The sequence below is a fragment of the Pomacea canaliculata genome, linkage group LG10 (assembly GCF_003073045.1).
Source record: "Pomacea canaliculata isolate SZHN2017 linkage group LG10, ASM307304v1, whole genome shotgun sequence".
Lineage (NCBI taxonomy): Eukaryota > Metazoa > Mollusca > Gastropoda > Architaenioglossa > Ampullariidae > Pomacea > Pomacea canaliculata.
In genome coordinates, this window is record NC_037599.1 from 21,033,313 (window position 1) to 21,052,014 (window position 18,702).

The 18,702-nt window shown below is 36.4% G+C and overlaps 1 protein-coding gene and 1 long non-coding RNA gene across 2 annotated transcripts in view; one reads left to right on the forward strand and one right to left on the reverse strand.

Annotated features, from left to right (window-relative positions):
* The first annotated feature begins 452 nt into the window (after positions 1-452).
* Positions 453-4,715, forward strand: LOC112573084. Its single transcript, XR_003101160.1, has 3 exons — positions 453-558; positions 1,080-1,133; positions 4,014-4,715. It is a non-coding gene; the product is annotated as an uncharacterized LOC112573084 (long non-coding RNA).
* Positions 4,716-10,976: 6,261 nt separating this feature from the next.
* LOC112573785 (adhesion G protein-coupled receptor L1-like) overlaps positions 10,977-18,702 on the reverse strand; it is a 202,258-nt gene continuing 194,532 nt past the window's right edge. Inside the window, exons 17-21 of the mRNA XM_025254385.1 lie at positions 18,495-18,561; positions 17,234-17,300; positions 15,997-16,091; positions 15,403-15,571; positions 10,977-15,032 (exon numbers count right to left, since the gene is read on the reverse strand). Of these exons, the coding sequence (XP_025110170.1) occupies positions 14,874-15,032; positions 15,403-15,571; positions 15,997-16,091; positions 17,234-17,300; positions 18,495-18,561 (557 nt within the window). The 3' untranslated portion in view covers positions 10,977-14,873. The remainder of the gene's footprint in view (positions 15,033-15,402; positions 15,572-15,996; positions 16,092-17,233; positions 17,301-18,494; positions 18,562-18,702) is intronic.

The window sequence follows — 18,702 nt, forward strand, 5'->3', positions numbered from 1 at the left end:
CATGATTGTGTCACTGTAACAAATAGTTAAAAAAAGTCCACTTCTACATGTAGTTAAAAAGTCCATTTAAAATGTAGTTAAAATCGGGCAGCTATTCTACCTGTGTGCTCTTCCAGAGAATGGACACAAGAAATAAAAGAGCAAATGAAGTTCAGTATGTTATAGGTAATTTTAAGTGTCAAACTGGCAACAGCCGATCGAGTGATCACTCAATAACTCAGTCGTCTGCAAAAGATGAATGAAATGTGCTTCTGTTTCTGTGTACAAGTACAGTAAACGTGAGTCGTCGCATTAAACGACTATGGTCTATAAAATTCTTTAAAAGAATATGCTAAATTTTCTGAATGAGATAAACTACTTTAAACACATAACTGGGTGTTTCGGACGTAATAATCCGCAACTAGTAAAAGCAAATATAATAGATATGAAGGGGAGGAACTCTCATCTAGTGGTAAATTACCATACGGACTTCTAGCCTCCCCTAACGAGATGACAACGAGGCTCATTTCCGATGCGGAATCGCCATTGTGGCATAAGAAAAGAGGAGAGATTTCCAAGGTACGAAATATTCGTGATATTAACGAAATTTTATCGGATATAAGTATTGGGCAGAAGATATTTTAGGGGGAAAAAGAACATAGAAAACTATTGTCGATGTGATGCAAGATTAGTGTTCAGAAACGAGAATGCCTGGTGAGATGCCAAAGCTAAAACTTGTCAGTCGCAATGCATACATAATTACATGTAATCGATGTGTAGGATTATAGTCAGTACTGATACTAATATTGAAGGCTACTTTCTAAAAATGAAGATATATAAACATCTTTCAGCTTACAGGAAATCGTTGAAACTGGCTTCTGGTCGCCGCTCGTTTCCAAATATTAAGTTATTAATTTTTTGTGTTCCTTTAAACAGACACACCCAAAACCGTGTGCTTGATAGACTAGAAGTACGTAGATTTTTCTGGACGAATATTCAACGATTATAATCAACCAAATATGTGGAAGAAACGTCGGAGAATTAACATTGTTATAGACTAAGTATTAAAGGATAAACATTTCTTATGCTTTTGGTTTTAGGTCAAAGAGGTGCTTTTCATAATCAAGAAAGCTTTTCATAAAGACCATATAAAGGTTTGTTGGTACTTTTTGTCAGTATCTTTATAAACTATTATGTTGTCTCGTCGGTGTTCTTGCATGTGTACCTTTGGCTTTTACCCCTTTTGTTCATTGTTTAATATGTTATTTAGGGATTTATTATGTGTTGAATAACGTTTTGAAATGAGTAATATTTATGTACATCATTTGAATAAGGCATATGTAATACATAAATGGCTCCTAACTACACAGATAAGTAAATAATATTTCGTTTATGAGAGATTTGCTGCTGCCACAGGATTGTAGGACTGCTGTACAATTTTCGAATTACAGTGCTTTGTGAGAGTATTGATAATGAATGAAATATGCTAGAATTTCCTAGTATTACAGTCAGTTGAATTATCCTGATGATCCTGCTCACTTATCTGTCCTATATCAACTGAGGCCAGTAGTGAAACTCATTTAAAGTCTTGCACTATCAACTCAGTTATTCTCACTTAATCAGTTCATCTTATGATTTTTACTTTTTCTTTCATTTCCTAGTTACATAGCTTATCTTTAAAAGTAAAAAATCCCAGCAAAAGTCTGGCTTCTCTGTCCAACATCTGCTCCAAGACCACTGGAGAAAGATATAGATGTCATAAACAAAGTGTCCTCCCAAAAGTATACACATTTTAACAGCTTGTTTATCAGACCTTACACTTTTAGTTTTTTTTTTTCAATGGTTATACTTAAAGGCTATATACTACAAAGCAACGATAGTTGCTGAATTGAGAGTAAATTGAGAGTAGCCATTAAATGAGAATGCACTCAGATACTAAACAAAATGTTTCTTGATCGTGATTCCATCGCTTTGCATTAACAACAGGGTCTGAACAATATCTATTTGAAAACAAGTGTTGACAAAAGAACTATGCCTGTATATTCTATTATATCTTGTAAATGAAAATGTGTTTTACTACACACTGCCTTTATAATTATTTAAATTATAGATTTAAACATCCTGTATAATTGACATATAGAAAGATGCCATGCGTCTTTAGAAATTCCAAACATATTGGCATTTGATGTCTCCCTCTTCTCCCTTTTTTGGTCTGGCCACAAACGTACAATGCCACTTACCATTGTATTTCATTCATTTTATGTGCCTTACCTTTGACCACCTCTACTGGCCTTAGTAATTGTTCTCTTTATAAACTGTACATTGTGCTGTCATCTGGCTGCATACTATTCAGTGAGTAAGCCACTGTTATGGTAGATAAAGTGTTTATAGCACTTTTTTAAAAGGACTTTGATTAAACATGAGAGGTCTGCCCCTCCCAGAATATGTTCAGGAAGTAACAACTGTTATTTTAAATAGCCTGTTGCATGCATGCTGCTTAGTTGCAATATATAGCTTTCAAGCTTTCAGTAATAATTTTATGTATATGTTACACTGTTGTAATCAGATGGATTGTAATCTTTGTTTTTTAAGTTTTACTCACTAATGATTGAAAGAGAGATATGTGGTTGGGCTTTCATATGGGGATATGTAAGTGTTTATATTGCTTTATTCAAACTTGATCTGTCATTAGCTTATTAAGGTGATAGCTACACAATACGTCATCTTTACTCATTTCTTATTCTTGCTTTAGTGACTATTAACTATGAAGGATGCATTGGGCAAAATGAGAATATCAGAAAACTGGAGATAAGACTTGGTGTATTAGGGCCATTTAGAGAGGCAGTGAGTTTGTTTAACTTGAATCCCCCAGCTGCCCAGCTAGCATCTGCTTAGTAGAAATTCTAAGACCACTTGGCTATAGAAGACTACCTTTACCTAGAGTAGTTCAAATGAAAGATTTAGAAGACCACACAATTCTTTAAAAAAAAAATGGTTTTAAAAGGATCTTCATCAAATATCTTATAAATAAACATAGGTGAAAGGATCTAAGATCATTTAACTGAATAATCAAAGTGGCTGGACAGTATAGGAATATATCTCTGTAGAGCATCATTAAATGAGATTGTGTGCATATGCATGTATATAACAGAACTGTGAACCCAGATTAAAGTGTTCAGTGAACAGTGACCTTTGACAAAAACTTAGCACCTTGATCTCTGCTGTTACCACTTTTTTGATGGGTATTACCATCTTGATTATTTCAGAAAAGTCCGTCCATCTTCTAGTTTTTAGTATTTCAGAGTGACTACTAATCATTTGATGCAAGTTTCTTATTCATGCCAAAGAGTTTTTTTTTTTTTTTTAAAGATAAGTAAATTTTTGCATATCTCTATTTAAACACACACTACAGCTAGTGAGAACTTTATATACTGTGGTACCCATATCTGATGCTACTGGAGTTTTCGAAGCAAGGAAGGCATTATTAAAGCCTACTTATCAGCAAGTTATACCTAATGTTTTGCTTCAGTGTTAATAAAAATTAACAAGAAGTTTAAAGTTGATCATAAAATATTAATAGGAGGAAAGCCCCCAGGTGGGTACTTCATTGAATTTTTAGTTGCATGTGTGCACGAGTGTGGGTGTGCACATGCATGTCTGTGCTTACATGTATATGTGTATGCATATAATTATACAGATATCAGAACACGTAAAGCCAAGAGGGAGATCATGACATAAAAAAGTTGATTTAATCTTATTTTGACACAGTTTATCCACTCGCAGTTTGTAATTTATGATGTAATTTTTATTTAATTGAAATATTTTTAGTTGTGTTTTGTTTATTTGGTGGCATGACAAAAGCTATTCACATTTTTCTTTTAAGTGCACTTTTTCATTTTGTTTGTGTTGCTTTCCCTCCCATTTTTTTATACCATTCTTTTTGCTGTTGTGTTGGGCTTTTGAAGTCAGCTGTTCCTGAATGTGCTGGTTGTAGATTGCTGTGACTAAGTCTTTTGTTATTGATGTTTGAACAGGTTTGCACTCTTCCAAAACACTCGGCATGCCTATGTACTATCAATCTCGAGACTCCGACACCATCCGCAAACTGAGCGCGGAGGTTGAACGCTTGCGGATTCACTGCAATCAGCCCCGTCTAAAACTGTCACAGACAATACGAGAAATGATCCAGTATTGCGAGCAGAATATGGCCTATGACCATCTAATCCACCCTGATAAGGAAAACCCCTTTAAGCCCAAAAAAATGTGCACAATTCTCTGAAATTCAGCTTTTTTTGTTCAGTCTGAAATAAAGGTTTTGAAATAAATATATGTAGATGGAGGAGTTAGATATGATACCCAAAGAGAAATAGTACAAACAAAAATCACAAAATGAGGGGTGGTGATGAAACACCAATTTAGTTGCAGCCCTTGTTAATAAATGGAAATGTAGGAATGGTTTTTATAGAAGGCTTGATATCAGACCTGCACGGCTAATTTTTGTATATGTGTGCACAATTCTAGGAACTGGATTCAGTTACGAAGAAGGCAAAATTTAGTTAATCTTTTGTTAGATATGAACGCATATTTCAGAGGCATGCAGTGTTTAGGATACTATTTTGTGTTTCATTTTTATGTGTTTTTAAAATTAACATTTTTCTGTTAAAAATTTAGATCTTTTACTGATTTGTGATCGTTGTCAGTTTGCCACCTGTTTCCCACTGATTAATTGCATTTTTTAAAAAAAAAAGTTATTTGTGCTTTTTCCCATGCTTTTTAATCACCTTCCTATCACTACCATTAGAAGTTTGTCACCAAATGTAAACATTTATTTCATTTGTGGTAATTCACATAAACATGCATGTGTATACAGAGGGCAAGCAAAAACTTGTTTCCCTTGAACCTCCATGAACACACACACATTCTGTGAACGGCAGAGGCTATAGGTAAGACGAGCTGATATAAATCTGATTGTTTATGCAGAAGCTTACAAGAATGCTTTGTCTATTTTTCTTTCAGTTGCATACTGTCAGCTAGTTTAATTCCATCTTTATTTAATTATCAGAAAGTTTTTTTTTTATTTATAAAATATGTTAGTAAACATTGCCTGGTAGAAAAATACCAGTTTGACATTTGCATTTTTTTTTTATGCAGTCTCTGCCTTCTAGAAAATTTTTGGCCTTTGAAAAACAAGTTTTCATACTCAAATATTTTCTGCATCTGAAACGAAAAATCCTGATTTTTAACTGGTCCCATCACTGTATTTGAATTTGTGTATGCCCAATTCGTATGACAGTTGAATTTTTTCCCCATTTTTAGGCTGAACCATTGCAAGCCCTCAGATAAACTTGATTTTAAATGAAAATGATTGCTGGATTATTCACCTGTTCCCTGCTTTTGTAACTTATTAATGACCCAATAGGGCAAAGTAACATTCTTTGCTACACATCCACAGGCAGCACTATATTTTCTGCATTTTGCTCTTTGTAAACTATCGTTTGCAGGTTTTAGAAATATATAGATTACTGGAATGTATTGGATGCTACTTTAGTCAGCTTATGTTTAGTAGAGAGGCAATTGGTACAAATGTGTACAACTGAAAGTGACTTCGGGCATGGAGAAGTTGTTGCTGATGCAACATTTGAGCCTGTGATAATTCGAAAAGTCAGAAATGTGTTCTGATTAATGATTAATCAGTTTGTTAGCAATATGACTCGGAGGAAAGAGGAGCAATCTAGTCATGATCAGTCATGAGCAGGTTCCTGTTACTTAGACAGTTAAGACATTTTTAAAAGTCTAGTGTGTAGTTCTGAAATTAATGTAAATCTGTCAAAAAAGAAATAAATTACAATCCGATAACTTCCCAAATCCAAAGGGGAAAAATGAATTAGGTTTAATTTAACAAAACTCTGAAGTGGTGTTCTAAATGTTTAGGAGCAAATAACATGGATTGCTTTACTTTAATATATACTTAGAAACAGAAAAAGTCTTTAAAAAAGTAGGACACATAAACTAAAAAGTAAATTATATAAAAATAAAAGATACAAATTGAGAACGTAGTCTGCAGCTTGTACATTCTTGAAAAATGCTTGAATCATGTAACGAAATCATAGAACTGCAAGTTGAAGAATTTTAATGGTTAAGTTATAGGGGAATAAAATTTGTATATTACTAAATGTTTACTTAATTTTGTATTTTAAATATTAGCACACAGAGAAGCTGCCCATTAAATCGATTGTAATAGGAAAAATGTAAGGAATCTATTAGTAACACTTTTAGATAAATCTGTAAGTGTTGGTGTTACATTAAATGATGGAAGTAGGCCCCTTTTTTTTTTTTTTTAAAAAAAGTGACCTCCCTCGAGAAACAGTTCAGCCAGAGAATACACCCCCTCCCCCCTCTCCCTCTGGGGAGTAAGGGCTGACTTTTTGGTTTTGGAAATGTGGAAATGCTGCAGGTTAGGCATAGCTATGCTTAATAAGTGTAGTGAAAGTAAAATGTTGAATGATTCTGTTTAGTTTTTTTTTTTTAAGGTATGAAGTCTGTTGCATGGTCGATGTTGTAGATAAACACCTTTTGCATGGTTTGATGTGTGTTTATGCTAAATGTGCTTTTTTGAAACCCATCTGTATATTTGGCATTTAGTTTTGTGCATTTTCATTTTACATTTCTTTTCTTATTGCACTTCGTGTACATAGACCTAATAAATGTTTTGTTTTGTCTGAGACTTGCATGGAGTTGACTTTTGTTGTAATGCTGAAAGCCTGAAGTCTTGCTTGGCTTTTTCCTTGTTATTAATTGGCTGGGTGTCTGGTTCTTCCTAGTACTATGTATCAAGCAATAGCAATGCCATTTCAAAGCAGATTTTGCAATAATATTTTAATTTTCAGAATTACCAGATGAGTGAGGTTAAAATGTGATAGGGCAACACCTCATCTTTATAAATCTTGCTGAGTGTTCATTGTAGACTTATCATTTCATGACTCATAGAAATAAACTTCATCGGCTGGGTCTTTTTACAGTTTAATTAACATATAAAGTGTTGTTACACATTCAGTGAAGGACTATTCAGCTCTTTATGTAGTTTACATGGACACAGTACAATTATGTCAAGACACACATTGAGGAAAAATAAAAGTTTAACTCATTTTCTTAGATACCAAGAGAGGGATGAGCCTGTGATTTAGACTTCAAGTTTATTTTTTAATTTAAGAATACTTCATGCAGATTAGGTGGATAAGAGAGTGTGTGTTCGCACGCTTGGCATGTGTAGGTATACAGATGTATTGTTGCACTTCACAAACCATGCACATACTTGACCAAAGATCATATGATGCTACACACATTCTTTTGCAGCCCTGCTGTCCCCTAATTGAACTAATTAATGAAAATGCAGTTGCTGTCTTTTTGAGTGTTTGCTACCCAAATAGAAGGAAATATGGTGTATACACCTATTTTCAGTGTATGCTGTCTTCAAGATGATATGTGAAACTTGTGTTTCATTATTTGCTGTTCAGAAGAATGGCTCCATAAATAATTTATTGGTACATCATGAAGATGACAAGTAGTTGGTCATATAAACTGGAAGGCTATTAAAAAGTAGATAAAGAATTATCTGGGTGGTTTCCCAGCTGTGAAGTTTGATCCGATCTCTCAGATGTAGACAACGCCCTTCACATGCATGCATACCATACATTTGCGTGCCAAGCATAACCAATATTCAATTGTGGTGCAAGCCAGCACACAGGCAGATGGATGTGGGCAGACTTTTGTTGCCATTATGTATTGATCAGTGGTGCTAGGATGTGGCTGCTGTGCCAGAAAGCTTAAATGACAAATCAGTGTGTCACACCAGTCCTAGCATCAGAAAACCTCTGAGGAGATTGTTGCAGTAGCGGTCTGAATAAGGTTGGTGATGAGAATATATTCGTGTGTTCCAAATGTCCAGTTTTTAAAGTGAAGAGATGGCATGCTGTCATCAAACTTAGTTTGCAGAAAGATAGGTTGTGACACTAGCCTTCAGCACTTATTTATCTGGTGCTCCAGTGCACTACACCTGAAAAAGGTTTACTCTTTTTAGTTTCATTTTTGTTTGATATTTTTAGGTATTTAAGAGTAAAAAGTGTGGTAGTAGTAACAGTATCTACATATTTGGATGGCTGTAGAATTGGATATAAATAGTCTGACTAGGGTTGAGAAAGGAGAAACTGGTTTTTTCACAGCAGTTGAGACTGATACATCTATAAAACATGCTTCAGCACAGTCTTAGAATGTGATAGACTTGAACCTCATTGATAACATGAGTATGCAGGAAAAGATCCTGTCTGTGGGCACATACCAGAGTAAAGGCAAAGTAGATTATAAAATCTGGCCTTAAAATATTTTCTTGATTGATTTGCCACACACAATAACCCCACTCACAAATTGTACATTATCTAAACTTCTAAAGTATGTATATGTGCACAATAATAAGTCATGAATGTGGATGTGTGTACAACTGCACACATTGGTACAACCTGAGAACTGCTAATTCAAAACTAACAGAATTATGTGGCCTCAACATTAACAGTTTATGTAAAAGATCTCACCTTTTTCTGTAATATAATATTCACATAGAAGACATGCTGACAACTAAATGTAGATGAGCCTATATAAAATGAGATAATATGTATCAACACACTCAAATCAATTTATAAATGCTTCTCTACTAAACAGTTTTATAAGTATCAGAAAATGCTTTGATAAGCATATAAAATATGACAGCAATATTTGACGCATATGTCAAATTCAGTTGTGTATTTCCAGCACATGCACACATGAGCATAATACACTTATGGCTACAAGTGTCTGTCTCAGTGATACATGTGTGAATGAACACACGTGTTTCAGTGCTTGCTGATGGCATGAAAATAATGATTAATAATCAGGCTTATGAAAAAAGCTTTGGAACTTTGACAATGTATTCCACAAAAACTGAGTTTTGTCAAAACACATTTTCAGTGATCCATCATATTCAAGTTTCGTTTTTCGAAGGAGTGGGTCTAGTTCATTATACTAATGACAAATAGAAGTCGGTCACTTGAGAACCATTTTGCCCTCGAATCTGTCTTTAAAAGAGTGGTGATAAAAAAAAGGTTTTTAATACTTGATATTTAGGTAACAAGAATTTGTATGCTGACATTCCTGATTCTACTGGGCGCTATTTTTGTTATTTACAGAGATCACGTAAAGCAGTGGCATTGCTTGAGTTTTAAATAAAAGATTTGAAGGGCATTTTTCACATTTTCAGATTCGTTTTGAATAATAAACCCTTTCAGCATTCTACACAAGTACTTGATTGGTGTGCAGGTGTTCTGAGACATCATGAACAAGTTCCAAGAAGGTCTTCAGCAGCAGCGGCGACTGATCGAACAGCTTCGATGTGAGGCCCAGATCACCCGCATGCGTGTCTCCCAGTGCATTGATGATCTTGTCAAGTACTGTGAGGCCCATATCGACGATGACTATCTAATACGCGGGTTCTCCAAGCCCAGCGAAAACCCATTCAAGGAAAAGGGTGGCTGCAGTATTCTATAGTGTCAGACATGAAATGACAAAGAAGATGGGTTTGGTGCATCCATGTGGTGCAACAATGACATTGCCGATGAAGAAAGACGAGTTCTTCAGTGCTCATTTAGTAATTATAGTTAAAAACATTTGTTTTATTATTTTTTGTAAAGAATAGCATGCAGATAAAAAGATGTTGAGATAGCTTGGAAATTGAAGTATCTGTGGTTTTAAGGTTCCATAAACCTGTCAAAAGGCACTTATATGCAAGTTGAGATTGTGAAATTTATGTCTATAAATCTTCATTAATAGGTAAACGACTTTAATGCAATTTTTTTCTTGCTGTCTGGGTAATTAATCCAGGCCTCAAGCATTTAAGCAATTCAAAATTTGGATTGCTACAGAGTATTTGTGTTTTTTCCCTAAACAAGAATGAGGGTCAGGGGAGGTATCATTGTTGCATCACATGCATTTCCATGCCTGCTTGTGAGACCATTTCAGTGTATGGAGATAGGACTTTGTCAAAGTGTTTAACTTCGTTTCTGCCATTTTGATCAGTGGAAAAGGACCTTCATGGTGAAGAATTCCTTGTTTTGATTTGTTTGTGCAATTGTCCTGGCTTTGGAACATAAATGATCATGAATCACATCCACATTTCTCATTACAGTCTTCAGATCATTGACTTCTCTTAGATACAAGATGAATTCACTTGTTAAAATTCATGAATTTGAAGAAAAACATGGTATCTCAACAGAAAATAACGATGCAAGAAGAAATTTTATTTTCGTGTTTTTCTTGCTAGTTTTTTAAAAATACAAAATCTAAATTAATACTTTGCAAGAGATCTTGCAATTAGGTCTGTTGCATTAAAGACCCAATCAGTAATCAAAATAGTGGAAGTGACAATTCATCTGACATTTTTTCATGCTTTGTAAGGGTTCTAATGCAAAATGCTTTTGCTATTGTGTAGTATTATCATCGCTTTTATTCTCTTTTTGATGTTATTAAGATACTGTAGAATAATTTTTACTCTGAATTACTGTGTTTCAGTTTCAAGTTAGATCACTGTTATTTTATTTTGATGTTCAACTAAAGTTTTCCAGTGTTTTTGTTGTAAAGAACACAAATATTTCTGGCAGTCTTTGTTTTTAGAAAGTGTTTTTGCTTTGCACAGTATTTATGCTTTCTGTAATAACTTCAGTACAAAGTGATAAATTGTAATAAATGTCTTGTATTCTTTATTTTGAAATACTCAAAAGGAGAGTGATAGAGGTGAGGAAAGAATGTGCGTGAAAAAAAATGTAGGAGGGTCTCCACATTTAAAATAAACTTTCACTTAACAGAAAAGTAAAATTAAAAATCCTTGGTTTATATGATGAACATATTGTTGCTTTCCCAGTGTTACATTATGTACACTTCTACAAACACACATACATCATAGCATAAAGACAGTATGAGAAAAAAACTTTTATTGTGGCATATTTTATTGTGCCAAACTGCACTGCATCCAAACAGGAAGCTATGTTTATCCTACAGTGTCATAATTACAGTGTGACCTTGTTACCTCGCCCCCCGTCCATCCACCACATGAGTGGCTGACATCATGAGGGGAACAGGTTGGTAATCAGTACAACATGAGTGTACATTTATCGAGGGCATAAAGAACTCTCATGGCTGGTGATAGCCACACTGGAAAACAAAATCTGAATTTCACTTGTGGAACTGAACACAGTACGAGGTAAAAGGAAAGAAAGGGTCCAAGAAATCACACTTCCTGGTTTTTGCCACCACCCCTCCCTCTCTACTACCACTTGGGACTAACCAGTTACCGTAATCATGACCTGATTCCGCCCTATCCATTGTTGCAAGCTGAGGTCAGGGAGGGTGTGGGATGTGGTTGGTAGATTGGAGGCTGGATGGAGGAAGAATCGTGTGGAAGGCAGAGCTCAACTCTCTCCTTCCACATGAGAAGGTACCTATTTTTTTTGTTGTGGAAACTGCTGGGTCGACAGGGGAGTTCAGCAGTCACAGCCTTGAACAGACATTAAACCAGTGACCTGAAGATACAGATCTTCCCTCAAAGTGGCGAGATAACGAGGCCAGACGGTATATGCTACATCAACAGACGAAAATGCTTTGCAGTACAATGTCTAGTTCACATCAAAAAGACAACTCCAGTTGGTATTAATGTAAATCAGCACTGGGAGATACAGCATTCATTATTTTTGTTTCACACTAAGCACTTAAGACGGCGGTCATGAAGCTTGTCTTAAATCAGCAGATCAAACACAAATTGGATATTATGGTGTAAACATTTTTCAAAAATAATCATTTGCACAAGAAAACTTAGTGTGTAAAGATAACTAACGTAATTCAGTCCATGATAACAATTATAACAAGCAATACAAATTGAGATTCAATTAGAAAATATAAATTATTTGTTCGTCTGCATGCTGTGTTGTCAAAATACACTCTCAGACACTCTAAAACTCTTCGAGAGTCACTAAGCACAAATCACTGAGAATGGTCTAGTTGAGATGTTTGTTGAGAGGGTTGTAGTTACTTCCCTTGAGTAAGAAATAATATTAGTATTGGTGTGATGATAAAGGTTAATTATAATAGTGCCACATCCCCACCTTATGAGCAAGCTCATGGCTCTTTACAAATATTAATTATAACAATAGTCACGATATGGAGAAATTTAAGAAACTAACCCAGATGACAGGAAGGAAAAGGGAATAAAACTAGGAAAGTCTACAAAATTCAAATAAATGCATAAATTATGGCAACAGAAATCGTGGAGACAGAAGAAAATGGAGGACCAGATTTGTCTGTGCAGGCAGGCAACACATTTACCTGTCGAAGCATGAACTTGTTCATGTCTGTGGTCGAAGATCTAGAATTTAAATAAACAATTGTTTGTCATATGAGAAGTCATCAGAACAGATCAGGAATGCTGAGGATAAACCTCTGGAGGTCAAACTAGCTGTAGTCGGTTTTGCTGCCTTGAGTCATCAAGACATTTAGCTACATTGCACATGGGGTGTTTCATCTCACTGTCAACATGCACGAAAAGAAACTGGACTGAGATGAAAATGCTGTCATGGATGAAAGGATTGTTAGTTAACTGATCAGCTGAAGTTGTAGAAGTAAAACATCACAATCATTAAGATCCTGACAGGTCAAACAATGGTCTCCAAAATCAAAATTAACTCAGATAAATAGCAAAATCCAAAGAATCTGGAAAGCCAGTCCTCTCAAGCCAATAAGGCAAAAGAACATCACTCTCATTCACCCCCATATAGCAAGCTAAAGACATCCCGCTAGAAAATCTAAGGCCAAAAGAGCAGAAGGGCAAGGGAACTAAAAAAGGAAAGTTTATTTTTTTTCCTGTACAGTTACCTACCATTTTAAGGGGAAAAATGTTTGTATGCTTACTCAAAAATACAAGTAATTGCTTTGTTTTGACCCAGCAGTAACAACTGCAGTGTCAATATAATATAGTAAAAAAATGATGAACAATTGCACTTAAGGTATCAAAATTGCATAAAAATGTTAATATTAAAAGCAGTGAAAATGAACACATGTAATGTCAGGCAATCAAGAATGAAAACCTATGAGAGCACCATAAGACCAAAAAAAAAAAAAGTTCCAAAACCTAATAAAATTTGAAACAGCACTTTAAAAAAATATCTAAATCAAAATACAATATTTAATTGCTCCACATTCATTTGCTTTGACCTTACATGTGGAAACTTTCATGGAACTGCAGTTTCTGGTTGGCCTGTGCTGCTCACCGGTTTGAAGTTGTTATGATGGTAAATAGAGGATAAGAAAATTTTCTTCTTCAGTCTGGGGTGTTTGAATAAGTGATAAAAACAAATCAAGAATGATTTAATGGATATGGAACATCTTCTGTACGATCCAGCGGAAATGCCCAGGAATAAGGAAAAATATATTACAAGGAAAAAAAAAATGATTGGGGAAAAAATATCAGATACGGTGCTCACCAAGCTCATCGAACATGTCTGAAACTAAGTTTGCAAGAAAACTGCATGGAAAGCACAATATACATCTTCATATACAATAATGACTAGACCTTAGCTAATGAAGTAAATGCAATATGTACAGATGCAAACACGCATTCTTGCGCTAATGTGTTTGTGTATACGTGTTCAAAATGGATGTGTGCATGTGTATATATATATATGTGTGTGTGCATGCATGCGCACATGTTCGTATGCTTCAATTACACAAAACATAACCATTCTTGCAGATCAGCAATGTTATCCTAGAGGCGCGCTATGTATCACAATCATTCTTGCATTCACTACAGTTGATGCATGTGTACACACAAAAAACATATTCATGTACATATTTGACAGTTGTTCCCTTTTTGAAAATGGGATTTCAAAGGGTGTTAAAGTATTATGTCAAAAAGGAATGTTAATATGCATGCAGTCAAAAACCATTTGTGAACAGTTCGAACTTTGGTGTAAATTATCATAGAACAGGAAAAGAGCATTGTTCACAGAGACAGTGAGAGTAGCAGGAGCAACAAATGAAACATAAGTCTACTTTTATCAAAACGAATGGAGAATAAGACTTCTTGTCAAAAAAAAAAAAAAAAAAAAAAATCCACAGCCAAAATAGACATGAAACATGCAGAATTTAAAAATATATCAAAGACCTGAAATGCTTCAAGGTTCTGTGAGATTATCTGATGCTCTAAAGCAGAAGCTAGAGATGATTTTAGATAACACTTCAAACGTTGCAGTCAGATACAAACACAGACTAGCCATTACTACAAAACTTGATGGCAGAGGTGTTTAAACTGATAGATACAGAATTTTCTTGAGTGTTGTTCATATCACATTTGCCCACATACACTTCCTGTCAATCAGAAAAGATGAGAAGATGAAGAAGAATGAAAGTAGAAGAATGGGAGAAGATGAGGGGGAAAGTAAGCAAGAAAGAAAAAACAAGGTGAAGAGAGAGGGAGGGAAGGTTGACCATGTGAAAAGAGAGAGAAGGGGGGAGAAGGTCAAAGAGAGGGAGACAGAGGTAGGCAGACAGTTCACTGATCTTAACTTGCCAGAATCATTTTTTTTTTTTTGCACAGCAAAACGCAAAATAAAATAGAATTGCCAATTGTTGGCAGTTGAGTGACTTCCCGTGGTATTCTGTACATCGTAGAAGAATACAGGTACATGCATGCTGCAAGCTTGAAGCGCCGACCACATCAACCAGGTTCTCACACGAGAAGAGTCAACCATGACGTCAACGAGACGATAAGCGACATCAAGGATGAAAGTCTTACGACGTCTGCTCCCTGTGCCCTCGCGCTGCACTCAGGCGTGGCTGTGGAAGAGAGGACCACCGGGGGCATCAAGAGACAGGTCGTGCTTGTGTTTGTGGCCCAGAGAGGCGGAGTGGGTGCCGGTGCCAGACCCGGTGGTGGTGCTGGGCCTTCTCTTCACCTTCATGACACGGCGGTATTCCTTGCGAGCCTGCAAACACCACCATCGCCAAAACTGGATCACAACACGGTCCAGAAACGACATTCACACTTGAAGCTTTAAATTCGCTCTGAGGGGCAGGTGTATTTTAATCAACAAGAAAAACAACAATAAAATTAAAAATAATAACCTAACACATCAGAAAAAAGGATATATATATATCTTATGACTATTTAGGGTCTGGAGAGGCTATGATTATTCAGGGTCTGGAGAGAGAGAAAGAGAAAGGATATGAGATCAAGCTCTGCCAAAGAAATGGAACTTTCACATTTTGGGCATGGTTATTATCATTTCTTTAACGTGACATGAATGAAGGATGGATTGTGGACGATTGCGTGTGAAGAGAAATGCTGCTTTTTACCTTCTTGTTGAGAAGACAGTGGAAACAGAAGATGAAGAGACCTTGCAAGGAGTTGAGAGCGGTGAACAGGTAAGCCAGCGCCAGGGTCTGGGTGTTGAGGAAGAAATAGCCCAGGATCCAAGTCAGCCCCAGCAGAACCTCAAGAGCAGCAGCACCCTGGATCCACGATCTGGCACAAAGTGCAACAGAAGTGCATCAGGAGATAGTTCATTACATCTCTAGCTACAAGTGGCTTGATTGGTCATCATGGACACTTTCACCATCCTGCTTTAACTGGAGAAGCACTAACAGATTGGTCTTAATTTTGTCTTTTGAAAAACTGTTATAGACACACACATACAAACATATTGCTACATGTATATTAATGTATACTAATGATTGTTCACATAGAGACCGATACAATCTCTCCGAAAACAAAAAATTGGTTTTCAATAGATTTTTTTGGAAGATGAATTGTTGAAAACGAAAATGTAACTTCCAAATCACCAAAGCTCTAGCATTAAATAAAAACAATAATGAAACATGGAACCAATAAGTAACCACCCCTCTTGTACCAAAAAAGTCAAAAGGTGAGGCAGGGTGACTGTAACCAACCTGATTCCACCAGCTGTTTTGTCTTTGCCACTGAAGACATACTCGGAGTGGCGACAAACCATAGTCATGGCGTACACCAGGATGACCGCGTTCACCTGAAGAAAGAAGTCACCACAGGTCAACAATAGTCCTTACATCACAAAAGACAGAGTTACAGCTGCCTCCTTTACCTGACCCACATGGACATGTGATTAATTAAAATAAAATTTAAAAAATCCCAAAACATGCGCGCACACACACACACACACAAACGAAGGCAGGAGGGAGTAAGTGAGGAGGATTGTCTGCAAGCTCTGGTATCTTATCATAGGCGCTGTTGGAGTTCTCTTTGCTCGTTTCATTCACCACCCTTACATAAGTTTATCGTCGGCATATTTTTCAGCTCTCAAGCTGGGCACAGCTGGTTCATTGAGGTGGGAAAACTTTATGAACACGCAACGGAATGAACATTTGAGGATAACATTTTCGATAAATGCCACAGTTTAATATAAATCAACGCTAGCATTTCCCGTATTGGCTTTTTTTAAAAAAAAAATTAAAAGTGTGAAAGAGCTAGATCGACTACTCTATTTTTTAAAATATGTAGATAAATTTCAAACAAATTTTATAATGTGAAAGATATATGTTGAATGCGTTGCACGTTGACGAAAAACACTCATGGTGTACATGACTCTTCTCTACATGATACTGAAGAAGAAGCAAGACCCCTTTTTTCAAGCCCATGCACGTGCTAATCTGCATGAAAGTGAATAAGATGAGGATATATGTGGGCGCGAAGCTTTACAGCTTGGATGGATGGAACACTCAGAGAAAACACTAGGCGGCCAGTCCTGTGAATAGGCGACACGTCCAGAAAGACGTACATGTTGTCCCAAATGAGATTCGATCGCGAGACCTTTCTGTTGCAGTGGTTTGAAGCGAACGTTTTACTACTGGGTTATCGTACTGCTTTCTCATGCCCCTGCCTTGAATGGATTGCACATATTGAAACATATGATGATGTTGATGTAATAAGAACCGTTTCCTTAGACTGCTGGACGGAGCTCGATGCCCACAATGCTCAAGAGAAAAAATTATTTTGACGATACATATACTGGTTAACTGGCTACCATTCAGTCTCAAAGAACTCAAACATGTAAACAGGGAGCAGTTTGAAGAAATAAATTCTTGCTGGGGTCAGAGCTGGGGAAGTAGAAAAGGAAAGACAAGGGACAAGGGAGGGTAGTAGGAGACTTACAAACAAAATTACAGCCACGGGTCCTGCAAAACTCCAGATGAAGTAACGTTCTGTTGTTAGCCAGCAGCTGAAACAAAGCAACAGATGTAAGGTGATACACAGACAATAAAAATACTTTTTCCTGAGTGGTTAAACAATCGCTTGTTCATCTTCAACCTTTTTCAGTACATTTACATAGAAGCAAACTGCAGTCATTTTTGAATTAACGTTTTAACAGTTCACTTTTCAAGAGAATTAATGAGCTCTTTTCCAGTCTGTTCCAACTATGGCAAAATAAAGTTGGACAATGCCATGACATCAGAGCAAAATATGCCTCAACATTGGTGTTTTCACAGTTCACTTCTCACAGATTACTGGCCTCTCTTGGCACATGTACATCCCACAGGGCGAAACTTTGAAAATGTCATTAAATCAGGGCGATATGACAACCCTCCCCTGGAGGGATAAACACTTAGATTTGCAAGACAGCTCATTTGTTACAGGTGCCTCCTAATGCTCACATTATCACCAGCAGAGAAGCATCTGTCTGCAGAACATGCACAACTTTCTAACATGAGAGGAATCAAGTAATGGGTTCCAGTGCGGGCCTCATAGTAGTATCTAGAAACGATCTTGAATTTTAATCTTGCAGTTGATAACCTCTGAATGTGAATTCCAAACCTAAAGTTTAAAATACGCGGCCAGCTTTAACCTTTTTCTTTCTCTCACTATGCATTCAACTGCCTTGGAGGAAATTTAATAAAACTGGATACGCCTGGTGGTAGATTATATACAACTAAATAAAATTTACTACATGTTAATCAGATAGAACAATATGACATATGTTTTCCTTCACATGCGAAAGAGTGGAAGTAGGGGGAGCAGATGAACTCTCAGCGAATCTTGTTTATCATTGTTTATTCCACGCCTTTCTGTAGTCTCTTATAAAATTTTGATTATTTCATAAATTGTTAGCTGTAAAGAACAATCTGCCCATCTCCTTCTGTTGTCATCTTCGTGATGATGATGCTATCAACTGAATTTCTTTCTCCTCCGTCCTGTATTCTTGTTTAAACCTTATGACTATCAGGCTAATCTCAAACCAACTCACTTTATTGTATAGATATATATTTTCTAGAAAAATAAATTTGTGAGAAGAGTATCAAAGCTCCTACATATCATGGGGTGAATCAAGGCAATTCGTCTGATAAACAAACTGGTGTTTATAATGTGAGGTATGCGGGATTATGTTCCCTTTGAAGTGGAAGGAAGTCGGACTCACTATCTCTCCGTCCCGTAGCCTTGATGATACAAGCCTGCCGAAATGGCGATGATGAGGAAAGGCGGCGCTGTGGGCAGAAAGTACAGACTGTTGAGTGATTCACAAACACGAGACCTACTGACATAACCTGAACAAGCTACAGGCTGCAAAATGGGGAAACCGCCATAGCTTGGAGACTCTGTTCACTCAGAAGGATTGGGCTTGAACT